Below are 23,067 nucleotides of genomic sequence, written 5' to 3'. Positions count from 1 at the left end.
GCAGCCCCCCACTCCTCTCTGATTCAGAGGGGTTGGGTTAAATGCGGAAGACACATTTTCTGTTGAAGGCATTCAGTTGTACAACTGACTAGGTATCCCCTATGAGTTCTGGAGCCTGCTGTTTTTCTGTTCAACCTGATCATTAATTACAACCATCTGGAGTCCCAGGTCTAAATCAGTGCCTGATTAGAGGGGAACAATGAAAAAACCCAGTGGCACTGGCTTCGAGGTCCAGTTGAGTTGAGCTGGTGGTAAAGATCGAACTCCACCAAAGGGTTAAGTGCCAGTAACCTCTGACTCTATAGCCTTATTCCTTCCATTCTCTCATGAAAAATCACTTTGAAAAGAAAGCTAAATATAAATGTATATACTCTCATGAAAAGACTGAAAAAAAGAGAGAAGAGACATTGAAAAAAACGGAACTGAATGTGAAAAGAATGCTCATTATTACAAGTGTTCTGAAGTGAACGTAGGGAGAAAAAGTAAGCAGAAGAACAGAGTTAAATCATATATCTGTTTCACGCTGAATAGAAACATTAAGTTAGTATTTTATTTGAAATTATGACAGTTTGTCATGATTTTATTTAGCCAAAATAATATTTTTCATGAATGTTTATTGATATCCTTAAGAATGAAAAGGGGGTGTAGTACCGCACACTTATACTACTAGTGACAAATGCGTAGTAATACAGGGTTGGTATGTGGTCGGAAAGTGGTTCTGGTCTTGATGATATCTATTAATGAAAATGTAAACAGTTTGTGTCAGATAGAATGCACATTTTGTGGAATACTAGTGCCATGAAGTAGCAGCTTCTGAGGCAAAGAAGGCTAGTAGTGTCAACGTCTAGCTCCAGTTCACAGGAGACAACATTTATCACATTAATGTAGACTAGAAACAGGCCCGGTCCTGTACATTCTGCTGCCCTAGGCGAGACCAACCTCCTCCTACACGCCCAGGAACACTAGAAAAGTCCTAGTAAGCAAAAAATGATGCTGAAAAGACATCTAAAAGGCATATATTCCAAAAACAGATGTAAATTCTCCTTAGTTTCATCAGCTGTCTGGGTGGCTGGTCTCAGACGATCCCGCAGGTGAAGAAGCCGGATGTGGTGGTCCTGGGCTGGCATGGTTACACGTGGTCTGCGGTTGTGAGGTCGGTTGGACATACTGCCAAATTAATTTAGAAGATGTTGGAAGTGGCTTATGATAGAGAAATTAAGGAATTTGATGATGGACATTCCTGCAGTCAGCATGCTAAATACACACTCCCTCAAAACTTGAGACATCTGTGGAATTGTGCTATGTGACACAATTGCACATTTTAGAGTGGCCTTTTATTGTCCCCAGCACAAGGTGTTCCTGTGCAATGATCATGCTGTTTAATCAGCATCTTGATATGCCACACCTGTCAGGTAAATTGATTATGTTGGCAAAGGAGAAATGTTCACTAAGAGGGATGTAAACAAATTTGAGCACAGAATATTTGAGAAATAAGCTTTATGTACAGTTGAAGTCGGAAGCCTACATACACTTAGGTTGGAATCATTGAAACTCCCTTTTCAACCACTCCACAAATTTCTTGTTAACAAACTATAGTTTTTGCAAATCGGTTAGGACATCTACTTTGTGCATGGCAAGTGATTTTTCCAACCGTTGTTTACAGATATTTTACTTACAATTCACTGTATCACAATTCCAGTGGGTCAGAAGTTTACATACACTAAATTGACTGTGCCTATAAACAGCTTGGAAAATTCCAGAAAATGATGTCATGGCTTTAGAAGATTCTGCTAGGCTAATTGACATCATTTGAGACAATTGGAGGTGTCCCTGTGGATGTATTTCAAGGCCTACTTTCAAACTCAGTGCCTCTTTGCTTGACATCATGGGAAAATCAAAAGAAATCAGCCAAGACCTCAGAAACAAATTGTAGACCTCCACGAGAATGTTCCCTAGGATGAACCAATTTACAAACGCCTGAAGGTACCACGTTCATCTGTACAAACAATAGCACGCAAGTATAAACACCACGGGACCACGCAGCCGCCAAACTGCTCAGGAAGGCGACGCGTTCTGTCTTCTAGAGATGAACGTGCTTTGGTGCGAAAAGTGCAAATCAATCGACGAACAACAGCAAAGGACCTTGTGAAGATGCTGGTAAAACAGGTACAAAAGTATCTATATCCACAGTTAAACAAGTCATATATTGACATAACATGAAAGGCCCCTCAGCAAGGAAGAAGCCACTGCTCCAAACCCGCCATAAAAAAGCCAGACTACGGTTTGCAACTGCACATGGGGACAAAGATCGTACTTTTTGGAGAAATGTCCTGTGGTCTGATGAAACAAAAATAAAACTGTTTGGCCATAATGACCATCTTTATGTTTGGAGGAAAAGGGGGAGGCTTGCAAGCCGAAGAACACCATCCCAACTGTGAAGCACGAGGGTGGCAGCATCATGTTGTGGGAGTGCTTTCCTGCAGGAGGGACTGGTGCACTTCACAAAATAGATGCATCATGAGGATGGAAAATTATGTGGATATATTGAAGCAACATCTCAAGACATCAGTCAGGAAGTTAAAGCTTGGTCGAAAAATGGGTCTTCCAAATGGACAATGACCCCAAGCATACTTCCAAAATTGTGGCAAAACGGCTTAAGGACAACAAAGTCAAGATATTGGAGTGGCCATCACAAAGCCCTGACCTCAATCGTATAGAAAATGTGTGGGCAGAACTGAAAATGTATGTGCGAGCTAGGAGGCCTACAAACCTGACTCAGTTACACCAGCTCTGTCAGGAGGAATGGGACAAAATTCACTTTATTGTGGGAAGCTTGTGGAAGGCCTCCCGAAAATGTTTGTCCCAAGTTAAACAATTTAAAGGCAACGCTACCAAATACTAATTGAGTGTATGTAAACCTCTGACCCACTGGGAATGTGATGAAATAATAAATAATTCTCTCTACTATTATTCTGACATTTCACATTCTTAAAATAAAGTGGTGATCGTAACTGTCCTAAAACAGGGAATTTCTACTCAGATTAAATGTCAGGAATTGTGAAAACTTAGTTTAAATGTATTTGTCTAAGGTGCATGTCAACTTCCGACTTCAACTGTACATGTGGAACTTTTCTGGGACATTTTATTTCAGCTCATGAAACATGGGACCAACTCTTTACATGTTGCGTTTATATTTTTGTTCAGTATATTTTTCCAGACATTGAAGTTAGGTTAATTTTAGTTTTTTAATGAAAGGTGAAAATACATATTTTCCGGATACTGGAAATATGTATTTTCCGGACGTTTAAATCAGATTAATTTCCGGTTCTGAATAAAAGTTGAAAAGACATATTGAGTAGAGTACATTAGAGTAAGGCAGGATACAATGCAATCAATGACTGTATATATGAATGGACAAAGCCATTGATCACGTGACACCATTCACTCTTATGTGAAGACTCAATTGTGCATTGAAGCCAAATGAAGTTGGTTAAGATGGCTTCTCATAGAAACATAACATGCGTAGTTTGAGCTACTTCAGAAAGTGCCATTGCAGGCTAGCTCAGTGCTGCTCCCGCTCATTGAGTAACTCAAGTTGAAAGCCGACCAGGGTACTGCAGGCAGCCATTAGCAACTAAATCATAAATTATTATTATTACTTATTCTGTGTGAGGTTTTAAAATAATTTGTTCAAGCACATACATCGGATTAGATTAGAGGACTTTATTAGTCACATGCACAGGGTCGCAGAACTAATTGCATGGTACAGTGATATTCTTAAACTCCAAGCTCCAACAGTGCAGGTCAAAAAGATAATCTGGTGTATTAGAATAAATTATTGGTACCATGATTGTCTCGAAAACAAATTTTATTTACACGAAGATTGACCACTAATATTGACATTTTTCCATTTACTATAATGGGGGATCCTGTTTTCTGATAACAATGTCTGCAGTACAAAAGTTGGCCTTGAACTTCCGTGGTTTGAATGAGGGGGCAGTCGCTCTCCCCTGAATACGGTACTATAATCTACTGTGCTGGACTGTTGAACTATACTTTACTGTGCTCTATTGTATGTTGCTGTATTATACTCTTATTTTCTTTACTGTACTGTAAATGTACTCTGATGTGCTGTACTTTGCTGACCAAAATTGTGAAACATAGATTTATTTATTTAACTAGGAAAGACAGTTAAGAACAAATTCTTACTGACATTGATGTTTATGATTGGTTCATATTTGGTTCGGTCAAATGTTTGAGCCAAATCACGATCGGTCCGGAACAGGACACACCCAAGAAATACCCACATCAAACCACACCCCCAAGCTAACTCACGTTTGGCTTCTGTCATGGGCCGCCAACATTTCTTGAAGAGCAAGCCAAATAAACAAAGTGAAATCAGCAGGTGAAGTTCCCCTTTAACCTTTTACTGCAGTGGGCTGAATCAGGGTCATAGCGAGTGTTTTTTGGTAGACTTAAACAAATCTACTTTGAAACAAAAGTATACACCTCACACACATGGTTATGGGCTTAAAAAAAGAAGAAACCTGTACCTTGTCAGACATAGAGTTGAAATGTACTACATCTTGAGAATTTTTATATACAATCACAGATGACTGAAATATAACAACCCGTTTGACATAGAAACACTGGATGTTCTGTTTAAAAAAAAATAATGTTTATTAATTCTGAAATTCTGAAAAATATGAATAACAGTCCGCCCATGAGGCCACTAAGTAATTCGACTGCAGGAAAGGGCTACAGATAATTTCCTGCAATTCTACACATTTTGCCTTTTTTAATGATATCAGAGTCGAGAGTGACAAACAAAATAAAAGGGGGCAGTTTACTGTAGGTCAGTGGATACACTAACTTACCAATCTAAAATATTTTAGCCGAACATGGGTTAATGGAGTGACTGACATAACATGAAAAAACGGGTGATGCACAACCAAATTAGAAATGTTACTATTCTAACTCTCACAGTAGGTTGAGACCCTGAATGGAAAAACACCAAAAGAAAGATGCCCAGGGTCCCTGCTCATCTGCGTGAACATGCCTTAGGCATGCTGCGAGGAGGCATGAGGACTGCAGATGTGGCCAGGGCAATAAATTGCAATGTCCGTACTATGAGACACCTAAGACAGCGCTACAGGAAGACAGGACGAACAGCTGGTCATCCTCTCAGTGGCAGACCACGTTTTTTTTTTTTTTTTTTTACCTTTATTTAACTAGGCAAGTCAGTTAAGAACAAATTCTTATTTTCAATGACAGCCTAGGAACAGTGGGTTAACTGCCAGTTCAGGGGCAGTACCTCGTCAGCTCAGGGGTTTGAACTTGCAACCTTCCAGTTACTAGTCCAACGCTCTAACCACTAGGCTACCCTGCCGCCGTGTAACACCTGCACAGGATCGGTACATCCGAACATCACACCTGGGGGAAAGGTACAGGATGGCAACAACAACTGCCCGAGTTACACCAGGAATGCACAATTCCTTCATCAGTGCTCAGACTGTTTGCAATAGGCTGAGAGAGGCTGGACTGAGGCCTTGTAGGCCTGTTGTAAGGCAGGTTCTCACCAGACATCACCGGCAACAATATCGCCTATGGGCAGAAACCCGCGATTTTGTCTCACCAGGGGTAATGGTCGGATTCGCGTTTATCGTTGAAGGAATGAGCGTTACACCGAGGCCTGTAATCTGGAGCGGGATCGATTTGGAGGTGGAGGGTCCGTCATGGTCTGGAGTGGTGTGTCACCACATCATCGGACTGAGCTTGTTGTCATTTCAGGCAATCTCAATGCTGTGCGTTACAGGGAAGACATCCTCTTCCCAGGCTCATCCTGACATGACCCTCCAGCATGGGAGGAGGTGAGGGCCCTCGGAGTGTGGTGTCAGGAAAATAACCTCACACTCAACGTCAACAAAACTAAGGAAATGATTGTGGACTTCAGGAAACAGCAGAGGGAACACCCCCCTATCCACATCGATGGAACAGTAGTGGAGAGGGTAGCAAGTCTTAAGTTCCTCGGCATACACATCACAGACAAACTGAATTGGTCCACCCACACAGACAGCATCGTGAAGAAGGCGCAGCAGCGCCTCTTCAACCTCAGGAGGCTGAAGAAATTCGGCTTGTCACCTAAAGCACTCACAAACTTCTACAGATGCACAATCGAGAGCATCCTGGCGGGCTGTATCACCGCCTGGTACGGCAACTGCTCCGCCCACAACCGTAAGGCTCTCCAGAGGGTAGTGAGGTCTGCACAACGCATCACCGGGGGCAAACTACCTGCCCTCCAGGACACCTACACCACCCGATGTCACAGGAAGGCCAAAAAGATCATCAAGGACAACAACCACCCAAGCCACTGCCTATTCACCCCGCTATCATCCAGAAGGCGAGGTCAGTACAGGTGCATCAAAGCTGGGACCGAGAGACTGAAAAACAGCTTCTATCTCAAGGCCATCAGACTGTTAAAACTGCCACCACTAACATTGAGTGGCTGCTGCCAACACACTGACTCAACTCCAGCCACTTTAATAATGGGAATTGATGGGAAATTATGTAAAATATATCACTAGCCACTTTAAACAATGCTACCTAATATGTTTACATACCCTACATTATTCATCTCATATGTATTAGTATATACTGTACTCTATATCATCTACTGCATCTTTATGTAATACATGTATCACTAGCCACTTTAACTATGCCCCTTTTTTACATACTCATCTCATATGTATATACTGTATTCGATACCATCTACTGTATCTTGCCTATGCCGCTCTGTACCATCCCTCATTCATATATCTTTATGTACATATTCTTTATCCCCGTATACTTGTGTTTATAAGACAGTAGTTTTGGAATTGTTAGTTAGATTACTTGTTGGTTATTACTGCATTGTCGGAACTAGAAGCACAAGCATTTCACTACACTCGCATTAACATCTGCTAACCATGTGTATGTGACAAATAAAATTTGATTTTTGACAATGCCACCAGCCATAGTGCTCATTCTGTGCGTAATTTCCTGCAAGACAGGAATGTCAGTGTTCTGCCATGGCCAGCGAAGTGCCCGAATCTCAATCCCATTGAGCACGTCTGGGACCTGTTGGATCGGAGTGTGAGAGCTAACGCCATTCCCCCCAGAAATGTCTGGGAACTTGTAGGTGCCTTGGTGGACGAGTGGGGTAATATCTCACAGCAAGAACTGGCAAATCTGGTGCAGTCCATGAAGAGGAGATGCACTGCAGTACTTAATGTAGCTGGTGGCCACAACAGATACTGACTGTTACTTTTGATTTTGACCCCTCCCCCCTTTGTTCAGGGACACATTATTCAATTTCTGTTAGTCATATGTCTGTGGAACTTGTTCAGTTTATGTCTCAGTTTAATCGTATGTTCATACAAATATTTATACATGTTGAGTTTGCTGAAAATAAAAGCAGTTGACAGTGATAGGACGTTTCTTTTTTTGCTGAGTTTATTTGAACCAAAATGACAGAACCTTATAGCCCCGAGGTCTCGAGTTACTGGTAGGTAGGTATGTATGTGTGGTTTATCTACAAAAGTAAAAAGGTACAAATAATAACACGCAATAATGTGCATAATTATGTGGCTGTTAACTGGTATAATATGAATATCAATGCAATGACAATATACAAATACAATGTAAATGAGTAAAGTTATACATAATTAGTGCAGCAATGCAACAAATCTCATGGCCAAGAGGCTGCAATAGCATGTGGCATAGAAGACAAAAGCTAGAGCAAGCTAGCGGTGGCTACATAGCATAGCATATGGCAGGCAATCAAACAATATAAAGCTCACGAAAAGATTTCAAGCAGCAATGCAATAGCCACAAAAAAGAGGCCTTAATTAGCATAATATAAGCAAACGCTCAAAAGGTGTGTACAGTGATTTAAGTTGTGTCAATTAGCAACTACATGTAACAGAAAAAACAGATAAATTAATCAAAATGGCTACTTGACTTGGTGTTGGTACCATAGAGATAGTTAGAGGATGAAACATTGTATATATCCCATTATGTCGTCTGTGAGAGGCTAACCGAACCTAGGGTAACCGAACCTAGAAAGTGAAAGAAATCTGTGGATGTGCCCTTGAGCAAGGCACTTAACCCTAATTGCGCCAAGGTTGCCGTTGATAATGGCCATGACCCCACTCTCCGAGGGTGTATCAGGGGGAGTTGGGATACGCAAAAAACACATTTCCAAAAGGAAAAATATAATCCACCATGTATTATATTGGTTGCAGAACACGGGGGAGTTCTCATAGAGCACCAGCAAAAGAAGCCTTGACATGTTGCTTATGAGTACATTTCAGACAACTTTAGGATTAAAATTTGATTTTAAGACTCGTATGAATGTTTTGCTTAATATAATGTAAAAACTGCATTATACTTAAAAAGCTCAACTTCAACCATTAAAATGGGTGTTAGCATTCTAGCTGGATACAAATAGGTATTTTTGCTAAGGTCACAAACAAATATAATCTTAACGACTGTTCATGCAATAATCAAAACAACATTGTAAGCATACAAGAACCCAAAGTAGGGTTTTTGTTTAGACGTAAATCTAGATATTACTTATAAACAAAAATGGTCGCAGTTGACGATGGGGTCTTTCTGCCTCCAAGAATCCTGTGCATCCTTGCCTGATGTGAGTGTGTCATGTACTGAAGAGTGGACTATGGGAAGCGCCATTGAGGGTATCTCCATTTTGAAGTAGTACATTTTCTTCTTCTACTACTTGAAGTTAGGGCTGGGCATGGCCTAAAAATTATATCTCGATTTTTTTTTAAACTTGTGGGTGATTCCCGATATATATATCTTTCAATTTTTAAAAATGTTTTCTCTAAATATGCTTTGTTGTACAATTAATGGTAAAATACACTGCATTTTAAATAGTCAGCAAAATTATATTTAGGCTCAATATAAGCCTTCCACAAGCATAAGACCCACTAATAAATGTAGTATTTTATAAAAAACTACCACCAATTAACTATGTAACACTTATCATCAAAAAATATTCTCAGACAAAAGTCAGATTCACTCCAATGTTGGTCTTTGGACTCATCACAATAGTCCCTAAAGAGTTAACATTGATGCATTCAAAAGACATTCACATACCAGCAGATGCACAGTAGCACATACGTTAATATGCTCAAATATGCTAAAAATACTTTAAGCATGCTTTCCAGTGTGAGCTCACTGCCTCTATAATATCTGGCATGCTCACATGAGAGGGAACAGCTGTCGCTGGTCTACTGATTGTCCCCTATCCCACTCGCTCCACCCTCCGCGACCCAAAAAAAAAAGCCAGTGAGATATCTCCTTTCCCTACAGTCTCTGGGGCACCCCTTCCGCAGGGTGAGGGCAATAAGTAGACCAGAGTGGCCCCGCCTAGATCAGGAAAAATGTGGGTGTGGGATGTTTCGCTTCTCTGCCGGAATAGAAAGGAGGTGCCCTCAAACCTGCCCGTTTTTGTATCTGGCCATAGAGCTGGTTAGAGGGCACACCTGTCATGAATGCCATCTGTCCTCAAGTGACCATAGAGATGGCTAGAGGACACAACTGCCTTGAATGCTTCTCTCCACTTTTACCCCACAGACTAGAGAATTCTTAACAATTTCCATTCTAGTATGCATTCTAATTTTCTGATTATAAGCCTGCAATCCATCCAGTTTATGTTGAATGAAGCGTGCTAGACAAACTACACAATACATTACAGTGTAATAAATACAAGAACAAGCAATCTAGTAATTGATATCATCTGATGGACAGTATACCTTAGCTTGGTCCCATATCTGTTTATGCTATCATTCCACTCCTTGCCACTCCATGTCATGCAAAACATTACGAGTACAAGCAGTCGAATGTTGCACAAATCAATGACTGTATATATGAATGGACAAAGACAGCCATCACATGACACCATTCATTCCTATGTGAAGATGCAATAGCGCATTGACCACGAAGATTGACATTTTTTCATTCACTATAATGGGGATCCTGTTTTTTGCTATCAATGCCTGCAAAACTGCAGTCAGCCATGAACTTCCGTGGCTTCAATGAAAGTGGGCATTTGTTGTCCTCTGGCACAAATAGGCTGGTACCAGGGCTAAGTATACCTTGCCTGTGACTAATTATATTGTTAAGAACCATTAAATTACAACATAAAGCCATATTTCCTTCTGTTATATAGCAACACTTAGACATAATACTCAAAAACATACACCAATGAATATCATAACTGTTCCCCATTACGAACTGAGGGTATATAGTGTTTAGAGTTTGATCATGATGAGCTAAGTATACAGTAAAATCTACCATTTTGGTCGACTATGATTGTCAGATTAAGACAAGATTGGCATTTTATTTTTGCACAGACATGTAAATTGGCTTGTCCAAGCCGGAATGGCCCATATGGCAGAAGCCAATCTCCTGTTTATGTAAGGCAGCTTGATGTGAAAGTACACCCCCTGGACAGGAAGCTAGTGTATGGCAGGGCCTTTTGCACAGATACTGTAAAGCATTTCACTCAGCCTTCATTTTGTCTCTGAAATGCGAAGGCAAGGTTTCAAACAGGATGTCCTCCACCACTAGACCGCCACGCTTCAACGCCCGGCAGAACCGCAGCTCTGGAGGCAGGAGCTCAAAATGGTTGCCCTTCAGTTCCAGGTGTGTTAATAGAACCAGGTATGAGATCTTTGGTGAGAGCAAAGACAGCATATTCTTGCCCAGCTTGAGGGTTTTGAGCTTCTTGCAAAAGAAGAGCTCGTCTGGGAGGTTCTCGATCTTGTTGCACGTGACAGAGAAGTACTGAAGACTCTGTAGGACGCCAATCTCTGGCGGAATGAACCGGATGTCGTTGTTGGACAGGTCCAGGTGACGAAGCTTGTTGCATAAGAACAGGTGCGGGGACAAGATCTCTATCTTGTTGTGGCTGAAGTAGAGGCGCTCCAGGCTGCCAAGCTTCTTGATGTGCTCAGGGATGTAGCAGATACTGTTGTGCCAGAGTTTCAGGCACGTCAGCTTGTGGAGGTGTTGGCAGCTGACTATCTCCTCAATGGAGCGCAGGTTGTTTTCCTTCAGGTCCAACTCCTGTAGAGTTAAGAGTAAAACATTTTTATTATAAGTGTCATTCCACAAAATTACAGCAATTGGCCATACATATATTTTTTTGCAACCCTAGTTGTGTGACACTATGCAATCATAGCAGGCAGTTATAGTAAATCACGCCTGTAGGCTGACTGCTCAGAGTTTTGAGACACTGTAGACGATCATATCAGGCAGTCATAGTATGGTATATCATACCTGTAGGTTTGTGAGGCTAAAGACAGCATGTGGGATGCGTTCCAGGTCACAGTGCACCAGCTCCAATTCAGTCAAGTTCACCATTTTCTTCAGGTTGTTGAGCATCACCAGCTTGGTGCCATCATTGTAGATGTACAGCCTCTGCAGGTGGCTGGACACATCTACGATGGACTGGGGGATCTTTGTAAAGTTACTTTTGAGCGAGAGTGTCTTCAGGTGCTTCAGCTCCCTCAGGGACTCCAGACCCACATTCTTCGAAGCGTCAGGACTCAATGAGCCAAAGAGGTAGAGTTCCTCTAGATTCCGCAGGTGGTACAGCCAATGAGGCAGCTCCCTGCTGTCATCAAACTTTACCCTGAGCACCTTAGATAGAGATCGATAGATACTTCATTAATCCCTGTGTGGAAATTAAATGTCAACGACAACAGCAGACAAAATACACATGGGGTGTTACAATAAATTGAGTGCCTTTTGAGTCCCTTTGATATTTTAAGTATAAATTGTACACAAATGTTGAATTTTAAAAGCATCCCTGAGTCGCCTCTACACTGTTGATGTTGAGACTGGTGTTTTGCGGGTACTATTTAATGAAGCTGCAAGTTGAGGACTTGTGAGGCGTCTTTCTCAAACTAGACACTAATGTACTTGTCTTCTTGCTCAGTTGTGCACCGGGGCCTCCCACTCCTCTCTATTCTAATTAGACCCAGTTTGCTCAGTTCTGTGAAGGTAGTACACAGCGTTGTATGAGATCTTCAGTTTCTTGGGAATTTCTCGCACATTCATTTCTCAGAACAAGAATAGACTGACGAGTTTCAGAAGAAAGATCTTTGTTTCTGGATATTTTGAGCCTGTAATCAAATCCACAAATGCTGATGCTCCAGATACTCAACTAGTCTAAAGAAGACCAGTTTTATTGCTTATTTAATCAGGGGAACAGTTTTCAGCTGTACTAACATAATTGCAAAAGGGATTTCTAATGATCAATTAGCCTTTTTAAAATGAATAACTAGGATTAGCTAACACAACATGCCATTGGAACACAGGAGTGATGGTGGTTGATAATGGGCCTCTGTATGCCTATGTAGATATTCCATAAAAAAATCTGCCGTTTCCAGGTACAATAGTCATTTACAACATTAACCATGTCTACACTGTATTTCTGATCAATATGATGTTATTTTAATGGACAAAAAAAAAGATTTTCTTTCAAAAACAAGGACATTTCTAAGTGACCCCAAACTTTTGAACGGTAGAGTACATTCAACACCGAGGCGCATACACTGATTACTCACATAGATGCACATATTCCTTCAGGTTACAGACCTTGTACAGTGCCTTCAGAAAGTATTCACACCCCTTGACTTTTCACATTTTGTTGTGTTACAGCCGGAATATGAACTTGATAAAAGTATGTTTTGGTCACTGGAATACCCCATAAAGTGAAATTATGTTTAACATTTTTTACAAATTAATAAAAAATGAAAAGCTGAAATGTCTTGAGTCAAAAAGTATATACCCCCTTTGCTATGGCAAGCCTTAATAAGTTCACGAGTAAAAACATGCTTAACAAGTCACAAAATAAGTTGCATGGCAATAATTGTGTTTAACATTATTTTTTTATGACTACCTCATCTCTGTACCCCACACTGACAATTATCTGTAAGTTCCCTCAGTCGAGCAGTGAATTTTGAACACAGATTCAACCACAAAGACCAGCCAGGTTTTCCAATGCCTCGCAAAAAAGGGCACCTATTGCTAGGCGTATCAATACTTCCAGTCACTACAAAGATACAGGCGTCCTTCCTAACGGAGTTGCCGGAGAGGAAGGAAACCACTCAATGGTGACTTTAAAACGGTTACAGAGTTTAATGGCTGTGATAGGAGAAAACTGAGAATGGTTCAACATTGTAGTTACTCCACAATACTAATCGAATTGACAGAGCGAAAAGAAGTAAGCCTGTACAGAATGCACATTTTCTAAAACATGCATCCTGTTTGCAACAAGGCACTAAACTAATACTGCAAAAAATGTGGCAAAGCAATTCACTTTTTGTGCCGAATACAAAGTGTTAAGTTTGGGGCAAATCCAATGCAAGACATTACTGAGTACCAATCTCCATGTTTTCAAGCATAGCGGTGGCTGCATCATTTTATGGGTATGCTTGTAATCGTTAAAGACTGGGGAGTTTTTCAGGATAAAAAGCAAAAACAGAATGGAGCTAAGCACAGGCAAAATCATAGAGGAAAACCTGGTTCAGTCTGCTTTCCACCAGACACTGGAAGACTAATTTACCTTTCGCAGGACAATAACCTAAAACACAAGGCCAAATCTACATTGTAGTTGCTTACCAAGAAGACAGTGAACGTTCATCAGTGGCCGAGTTACAGTTTTGACTTAAATCTGCTTACAATTCAAAGTGGTTAACTAACAACAATCAACAACCAATTTGTCAGAGGTTGAATTTTGAAAAGAATAATTAGCAAAAAAAAAAATCTTTACAAATGTTTGAATTTTTCTTCTATCACGTATTTCGTGTAGACCGTTGACAAAATATAACAATTAAATCCATTTGAATCCCACTTTGTAACAACAAAATGTGGAAAATGACAAGGGGTGTGAATAACTTTTGAAGGCTCTATAACTAGGCCTAGGACCTCTAGACAAAGCGAGTGCATCAATATCCATAGGCTAGTTATTGGGTTCATAACAATACTTGACTCCAAAAACACTACAGTAAATACTACAGTAATGTCATCAAAAACACTACAGTAAATACTACAGTAATGTCATCAAAAACACTACAGTAATGTCATCAAAAACACTACAGTAAATACTACAGTAATGTCATCAAAAACACTACAGTAATGTCATCAAAAACACTACAGTAAATACTACAGTAATGTCATCAAAAACACTACAGTAAATACTACAGTAATGTCATCAAAAACACTACAGTAAATACTACAGTAATGTCATCAAAAACACTACAGTCCGCAAAACACTGCAGAAATTACTATAGTATATTCTGCATGATAAACTGGGTGGTTTGAGACGGAATGCTGACACACATACTGTACGAGACAAAAACAGAAAACAATGTCAAGAGAAATAAAAAACCATGCCACACCAAATTCACTACCAGAAAAGCATACCTTGAGTTTCTCCTTGAGGAAGGAAGTGGCTGTGGTGTGGATCTTTAAGCAACACTGATACAGAGACAGCTCCTGGAGGTTTTCCAGCTGGGCGATGGAGGCTGGGATGGTTACGTTGTTGATGATCTCTAGCTTCAGGGACTGGAGCTCTGTCACCTCGAAGATGGTGTCCGGGAGCCCAGACAGCATGAACAGCTGCAGCTCCAGTCTGTCATTGTGGTTGGTCAGCAGTCTCTGACGCAGCTTCTCTGGTGTCCACTCGTGGTTCAGGTTCAGCTGTTTCAGTTTGTTCTCGCTGACCTCAGACAGGAACACTGCAAACCTGAGAGAGAGACCGAAAGAGAGAATAAGAAGATTACTTTATTGTCCAAAAAACAATGTAAAATGATGTGCAATGGAAACTTTTCTTCTGCTTTATTCAAATCAAAATCATATTTGTCACATGCGCTGAATAAAACAAGTGTAGACCTTAGCATGAAATGCTTACTTACAAGCCATTTAACCAACAATGCAGAGTATTTAAAAAGTAAGTTTGAAAAATGTGCTAAATAAACTAAAGGAAAAATAGTAACACAATAACCCCTTCAATGGGTTGGAGCAGAGGGCAGCTATGCATTAGCACATGAATAGTTTATTTTATAACTGGAGGCATTACATACTTATCAATAACAACAAAGAGCTGAATCACTTGAAAGAATTTACAATTGTCTAATTTAAGAAAAAGTTTTGCACCTTTTGGAGTACAGTGGATCATACTGGTCGATCATGTGCAGCATGAAGGCAAAGTCATTCTTCACGTCTGGGATGTCATCGATTCCCGTTTCTTGCCTCACGTATTCAAAGGAGTACTCCTTCAGTGAGCGGTAGAAGAGCCAATAGGAAGTGTAGAGGCAGGTGAATCCGTACACAGCCACGAAGCACAGGTAACAGTACGACAACTTAGAGAACAGGTGGGCCATGGTGTGATTACAGGAGAAATGCTTATATCCCGTCATGTCCTGTATGTCCACACTGCACTTCACTGTGATCTGTACCTCAGAGACTAAAGCACTGTTATACGCGATGATGAGGAGGAACTTGAACACTTTGAGAACAGTCTGGCGAACATACATAACATAGAGGATGTCCCCCTCTTCGACGTGCAGGCGGAACTTCTTCACCTTCTCAAATAGAGCTTTGGCCTGTTCTCCTTCCTTCTTATCCAGGGCGCTGGCTGTGGGCTTGTCCACTACGATCTTCTCTGGAATGGATTTGAGGGACTGGGTCTTCTCCAGGTTGTCCAGGTTCCCCTCTACAGACACATTGAGGATCGCCCTACTCTTCTTGATGTCCTTGAATCAATTCATGAATTAATGGATTAATGCATTTTATTTCAAATATATACAATATAGGGATGTTTTCTGGGATACAGATTGAGCCTAATCCTGGACAAAACATAATTTTACGCATGCACACACCCACACACAGTAAATACATACAAGACATACAAACACATACCAACAATACCTTCTCCTCTGGGTTCTCTCCAGACACCTCAGACAGAGCTCTGGTAGTCCAGGGGGAGTCAAAGCACTTTCCCAAGATGGAGATGAAATGCTCTATCTTAGAGCTGGAGCCTGGGAACTTGAACCAGAAATTGCTACACACCATGAAGATGAGGGTGTGTATGAGGACTAGGTAAGGGAAGTACTTGGCGTACCAGTGCAGAGCTTTCTCGTAGCACATCTGGTTGATGAAGCTATACTGCTGGAAGTCCAGGTTCGTTTTCCGGCCCATCATCTCGTGCACATCCGGCTGCACAGCAGTTTTATTTGGTAAAAGTATTGTTTGGTTGTAGATGGTCATTTTTTGGGGAAGGCAGATGATTTTGTCCTGCCTCACCTGAAAGAAGATAAAGAACAAACAATAACTCCGTAAACCAAAATTGTTTCTGTGAAAGTTCCAAGAACATTCGTTAGGTCACAACAAATGTTTTCATAACACAAAAACTGTCCAGTTGTGCTGATGATTATACAATGTTTGAATGTAATTAACCCTCTGTTTCCCATCATGTCCTTGTCGGAGATTGTTTGTATGTTTGTGTATTATGTACTGGTGCTCTTGTCCCCACTTTTATTTATCTTGTAATTTTGGTTATGGAGTTTTGTTAAGTCTATTAAACAACTCCATTTATACCAAGTTCGATTCTCCTGCACATGACTTCCCTGCCACCTACACACACGCTATTACAGAATCTCCGACCAGGACATGATGGGAAACAGAGGGTTAAATACACATGTAATTCATGGGATTGGAACCAGGTGTGAAGGAAGACAAGACAAAACAAATGGAAAATGAAAAATGTATCAGTGATGGCTAGAAGATCGGTGATGTCGACCGCCGAACACCGCCCGAACAAGGAGAGGGACCGACTTCGGTAGAAGTCGTGACAATAACTATGCACTCTCCTCAAACAATTGCATGGTATTCTTTCATTGTAATAGCTGCTGTAAATTAGACAGTGCAGTTAGATTAACACAAATTAAAGCTTTCTACCCATATCAGATACTGTATGTCTATGTCCTGGGAAATGTTCTTGTTAATTACAACCTCATGATAATCACATTAGACTACGTTAGCTCAACCGTCCAGTGGAGGGGACACCAATCCCATAGAGGAAGATAAATAGGTTACATGGGCCTATATATTTCAAATCATATTGAAATAGATTCTACAGTATGTTCAATCAATTGAGTTCTATTTTGACAATAGGCTACGGTCTCTAATTAATGACTCAGTGTATTGCATGTGTAACATGTGCACAAGGATGTCCCCGATCGGTAATTTAGCGCATTCTTATTGGGTAAGCATTATAAGCCAACTCGATATTTGAAGCCATATGTGGTAATATCTCTAGGAGCTGATCCGTCATCAGTATTGCAGTGTAAATCTAATGTTATGGCAAAATTTGAATGGAGTAAGCTGATCCGAGAGCATTTAGCGAAAGTTCTCTCTATGTGGTGTTGGGGAAACGCATTTTACATCTTTAGCTGTTGTAGGAATGATGCATCGTTAAAACAATCGTAAGCCTATGTTCCATTGTTATCAGGAAACCAGGCCATGTCTCATTTTCTGCTCTGACATCACTGGTAGAGATGTGACTCAGACAGGAAATAACCAATTAGTGCTTTAGCCAACCGCAGACTGAAGAGGGAGACACTCACTCTAATGCAATACTGTACCAACAAATTCATTTGTTATGCTTTGACCTGCCATTGCATCTTTTATAAACACTTACAACATATAGATATTTGTTTCTATTGAGATCATATATGAATCATGGACCCAAGTTGTGGTGATGTAATTATAGTGAGAAAAAACAAATGTAATTGTTTTCTTCTTCAGCTTCGAAAGGTTTTACATAGATCCAGATCAGTGACATGTGGTTTATGGGACAGAGGAAATTAGCCTCATGGTTGTGCTGCAGCAGTACAGGGCAGGAAAGGAGAAACACAGTCAGGCCTGCTGAGTATAATCTCTGGAGAGAGGAGCAGCATAATTATTTCTCTCCATATATACTCTCTCTCTCTCTCAATCTCTCATCTTGCTCACTTTCTCTCACTCTCACTATCCCTTTCCCTCTCACTCTCTCCCCTCTCTTACTCTCACTCATTCTCCTGCTCTGTCTCTCTCTACCCTCCCTCCTTCTCTCCCTATATGTGGTAGCTAGCGTGTAGAGCTATTCTTTGGCTTCTCTCTGTTAAAATGTCCCTTTGGTGAAGGTTAACACTGGTTCTGCCAATCTAAACTCAGACATAAAGGCAGGAAATGTATTAATTAGAGCTAGTACACTGTCTTATTTGACAAGGCTGCAGTTCACCAATATAAACTAATGGAAGTTATCACATGGGTGGTGTTTTGACAAACTGGTCCCAGGCAGTGGTGTAAAGTCATTTTTTTGGAGTATCTGTACTTTTTATATTTTTGTACTTTTTCTCCACTACATTCCAAAGAAAATAATGTACTTTCTCCTCCATACATTTTCCTTGACACCCAAAAATACGTTACATTTTGAATGCTTAGCAGGACAGGAAAATAGTCTAATTCACGCACTTACAGAGAAAATACCTGGTCATCCTTACTGCATCTGATCTGGTGGACTCACTAAACACGAATGCTTTGTTTGTAAATGATGTCTGAGTGTTGGAGTGTGCCCCTGGCTGACAGTAAATAAAAAATTAAATTGTGTCTGGTTTGCTTAATATAAGGGATTTAAAATGGTTTATACTTTTGATACTTAAGCATATTTCAGCAATTACATTTACTTCTGATACTTAAGTATATTTAAAACCAAATGCTTTTTTACTTTTACTCAAGTAGGATTTTACTGGGTGACTTTCAGAGGAGCCTCTTAAAGAAGAAGTTACAGGTCTGTGAGAGCCAGAAATCTTGCTTGTTTGTAGGTGACCAAATACTTATTTTCCACCATAATTTGCAAATAAATTCATTAAAAATCCTACAATGTGATTTTCTGGATTTTCTTTCCTCATTTTGTCTGTCATAGTTGAAGTGTACCTATGATAAAAAAAAATGACAGGCCTCTCTCATCTTTTTAAGTGGGAGAACTTGCACAATTGGTGGCTGACTAAATAATTTTTTTGCCCCACTATAGATGGAGCCCCTATGGGCACTGGTCAAAAGTAAAGTAGGTCACTACTTAGGGAATAGGGTTAATTTGGGATGCAACCCAGAATCGGCAGATCGAGTTCCACCATCTCCAATTGATGAGAATGGTGAAGAGAAGTGTAAGGTTATGGGCAGCTGGAATCATGACTACATCCCAAATGGCCTCCTATTCTGTATTTATTGCATTACTTTTGACCAGTGCACTATAGGGAATAGGGTGCCATTTTGGACAAATCCCATCTGTTTATGAAGAGGGGGTGGGGCAGGCGAGGTGCCATTTTTGGTGCGCGGTGCAGTGTGTTTCCCATGTGTTCCCCATGTGTTTATGAAGAGGAGGTGGGACAGGTGGTGGGGGCCATGTTTGGTGCACGGTGTGGTCTGTGTGTGTTTCTGTGTGTTTGTTTGTGGAGTGCAGAAATTTCTTCCCCTTCCGCTGGTAAACGCCAGCCAGACTGCTGCTTATATGACCCTAACCTCCTCCCCAGGCTTGAATTGATGGGAAGTTAAAAAAAAAAGAAAAAAAAGAAAGAAATGAAAATCACCCATCAAAATGAATGTTCTATCACAGCATACATACTATTTTTGCAGTGCCCAATTTATTCTTAGTTCGGGGATATAAAGTTTATATTTGATAACTTTCTGAAATTCCCAAACTCACTTCCTTGTTTAGCACATTACTTGCTATGCTCGCACATTGAAATCCACAAAGAGGGGGAGGTTCTAGATGGTGCTGGAGTGAAAGATCAGCCAATTAAAACCTGCAGATGTTTTCTCCAGGCCTGCCATTGACTGCCATTTAAGTCCCGTTCTGAGGTGCTCTGAAACCAGATGTCTCGCCAGAGAGAGCCCGCCCGTGGGTGAGATTAACATGAACCCAACAATGGGTTGTTTGTCACTGCAGGACCGGCCACAATAAAAGGTCTAGAGCTGTCACCCTAATTACTTCTTATTTACCATTTATTTTAATATCTGCTGTTCAGCAAGTCACTTTAAGACTTGATTTAAGCATTTCAACATATCTCGAATTATAGCTAGGTGGTACTAGCAGATGAAGTATACATAATATATGCTATAAAAATATGACTGTACTATACACAGAACATAAGGCAGACTATATGAACTACAAGAGTAAAACTTAAAATTACATAATTACAACCAAATCTGAAACATAACATAACTTCAACCAGTTTTGACCTCTGGGTATAGGCGTATGCTACAAAATGTTTAGAATGTGTATGCACCTCATAGAAACAATTGCTTGTTCATAAATACTTTATTTCGAGAGATTTTGAAGCTGTCTGATGCTACTGACCTGTCGGGTGCATCCGAACACTCCGATCATTAGCATGACCACAGAGAGGTAGTCTGTGCACTCACCTGTAGGGTGCATCCGAACACTCCGATCATTAACATGACCACAGAGAGGTAGTCTGTGAACACATCCCACCAGGGCTTCAGAACCCGGAACTGTGGCTGCTGCTCTGAGAACTGCCGGAACTCCGTCACAGGAATCATGGCTCCTGCTGGGACAGAGCTGACATTGGGATTGTTTGCAAACAATGCATTTGTAAATAAACAATGTATAGCTTAAAAACATGTTTAGTCCTTGCGTGCCAGCTATTACAACCATAGCTCAATTTATGAATTGAAGTGTGGTGACATTTCTCCATCCTCATCCCTTTGCTTTGGAGCAAACCAAGTAGCAGGGCAGATTTTATTCCCCAACAAATTAAGGATATTGCCTTTAAACCTCCATTTAAATCCCCTCGTCACTTTCCTTGAGGATTCTGACCTATACTTTCAATATTGTCACGTATACTCCCTCTCTGGCCTCTAGGTCATCAGGCTGCTGATTATCCCGCACACCTGTCACATCGTCATGTGCACCAGCGCCTCATGACACAACTAGACTCCATCACCTCCTTGATTATCTTCACTGTATCTGTCACTCCCCTTGGTTCTTTTCTCAGGTGTTATTGACTCTGTTTCATGTCGGTGCATTGTTTGAGTTTGGCGTGTAGTGTTTTGTTTATTTTTTAAAACACTCACTCCCTGTACTTGCTTCCCGACTCTCAGCGCACTCATTACAAATATGGCCAGCTTCCAGACTAGTTTGATAACGTTAAAGATTTGACTGTACAACAACCACACTCAATAAACTGGTGTGATGTATCAATAAACTGAGGCATGATAAAAGCAACATGCATGCCTTGCCCACCTGAGGATCTGTCTTTTCCTGTGTTTAGGGGTGCCAAATCCACTTGTCAGTTAAATCTTGCTGGATTGATTACTATGATTTTACTCCTGCGACTCTTTCATACTTTTGTTTGTGACTGTCGTTTTGTCCCGGTAACATTACGACCTCAGAAATGTTTAAGTAATGATCTGTCAAAAACACCCCGGTAATGGCTGAAATGGGTTTCATGGAATACATTGGCTTAAAGTTGAATCTATAAGAACGCCAAAGCTTAGTCTAAGATTTAACACACCGTCTCGACACTTACTGTACATCACAAGAAAGAGAAGAAATAACTTTATTTTGATGGGTGTTCATTTGTGTAATTAAAAATAGGTACAATTTAATACAGTTGATACAGTTTGTCTACAAATTAGACAGAGCAAGTGTTTGGTAGTTGCAGCCAGGGACTTAGTGGAAGGGTAAATGCCATTTATGCCCCTTTTTATTTGTGAAATTGCATTTACTCAGCTTTTTATTTAGTTTATTATCGTTTGCCCACAAATTATTGCGTTCCCGAGCGTTTATCAACGGTCAGAATGCTCATATTATTGATCTGAGTTCTAATTACGCCTGCCTCTGCAAACGAATGGAATCATGATTACGTTATGCTTGTTATACTACAGCGACTGAAATGACTGCAACACTCAGAGCTGCAGTTAGTTTCAGAGTGTGTGGAAAGGAATAAGTTAGCCCTAAATATTTCTAAAATTAAAAGTATTGTATTTGGAACAATACACTCAATAAACCCTAAACCTCAACTAAATATTGTAAAAAATAATGTGGAAATTGAGCAAGTTGAGATGACTAAACTGCTTGGAGTAACACTAGATTGTAAACTGTCATGGTCAAAACATTGATACAGTAGTAGCTAAGATGGGGAGAAGTCTGTCTTTAATAAAGCGATGCTCTGCCTTCTTAACAACACTATCAACAAGGCAGGTCCTACAGGCCCTAGTTTGTCGCACCTTGACTACTGTTCAGTCATGTGGTGAGGTGCCACAAAAAAGGACTTAGGGAAATTGCAATTGGCTCAGAACAGGGCAGCACGGCTGGCCCTTGGATGTACACAGAGATCTAATATTAATAATATGCAAGTCAATCTTTCATTTTATTTATGAGAGATATTGACATGTTGAATGCACCGAGCTGTCTGTCTAAACGACTGGCACACAGCTCGGACACCCATGCATACCCCACAAGACATGCCACAAGAGGTCTCTTCACAGTCCCCAAGTCCAGAACAGACTATGGGAGGCACACAGTACTACATAGAGCCATGACTACATGGAACTCTATTCCATATCAAGTAACTGACGCAAGCAGTAAAATTCGATTTTTTTAAAACACATAAAAAACACCTTATGGAACAGCGGGAACTGTGAAGCAACACAAACATTGGCACAGACACACACACACACAAATATGCGATAAGATACGCACTACACATACACCTGGGTTTAGTACTGTAGATATGTGGTAGTGGTAGAGTAGGGGCCTGAGGGCACACAGTTGTTGTGAAATCGGTGAATGTATTGTAATGTTTTTATAATGGTATAAACTGCCTTAATTTTGCTGGACCACAGGAAGAGTAATGGAGATCCATAGTAAATACAAATACAAATGTTTGCCTGATACCCCCAGATTTACATTGTTAGCAGCGCATTCAT

The 23,067-nt window shown here is 40.6% G+C and overlaps 1 protein-coding gene across 5 annotated transcripts in view; it reads right to left on the bottom strand.

Annotated features, from left to right (window-relative positions):
• Window positions 1-7,391: 7,391 nt before the first annotated feature.
• The window catches only part of LOC110524593 (volume-regulated anion channel subunit LRRC8C), a 29,510-nt gene continuing 13,834 nt past the window's right edge, over window positions 7,392-23,067 (bottom strand). For 2 of the 5 annotated variants that reach the window (XM_036978428.1, XM_036978430.1), the window contains exons 2-7: window positions 20,539-20,681; window positions 15,994-16,377; window positions 15,229-15,827; window positions 14,497-14,818; window positions 11,344-11,706; window positions 7,392-11,130 (exon numbers count right to left, since the gene is read on the bottom strand). In XM_036978428.1, the coding sequence (XP_036834323.1) occupies window positions 10,564-11,130; window positions 11,344-11,706; window positions 14,497-14,818; window positions 15,229-15,827; window positions 15,994-16,377; window positions 20,539-20,676 (2,373 nt within the window). In that variant the 5' untranslated portion in view covers window positions 20,677-20,681 and the 3' untranslated portion in view covers window positions 7,392-10,563. Of the gene's footprint in view, window positions 11,131-11,343; window positions 11,707-14,496; window positions 14,819-15,228; window positions 15,828-15,993; window positions 16,378-20,538; window positions 20,685-23,067 lie in introns of all 5 variants that reach the window. The other 3 variants (XM_036978431.1, XM_036978429.1, XM_036978432.1) reach the window with 2 other exon arrangements.

This window comes from Oncorhynchus mykiss, chromosome 5 (genome assembly GCF_013265735.2).
Source record: "Oncorhynchus mykiss isolate Arlee chromosome 5, USDA_OmykA_1.1, whole genome shotgun sequence".
Classification (NCBI taxonomy): domain Eukaryota; kingdom Metazoa; phylum Chordata; class Actinopteri; order Salmoniformes; family Salmonidae; genus Oncorhynchus; species Oncorhynchus mykiss.
Note: the sequence above shows the minus strand (reverse complement) of the source record. Positions and strands in the feature narration are given on the sequence as shown.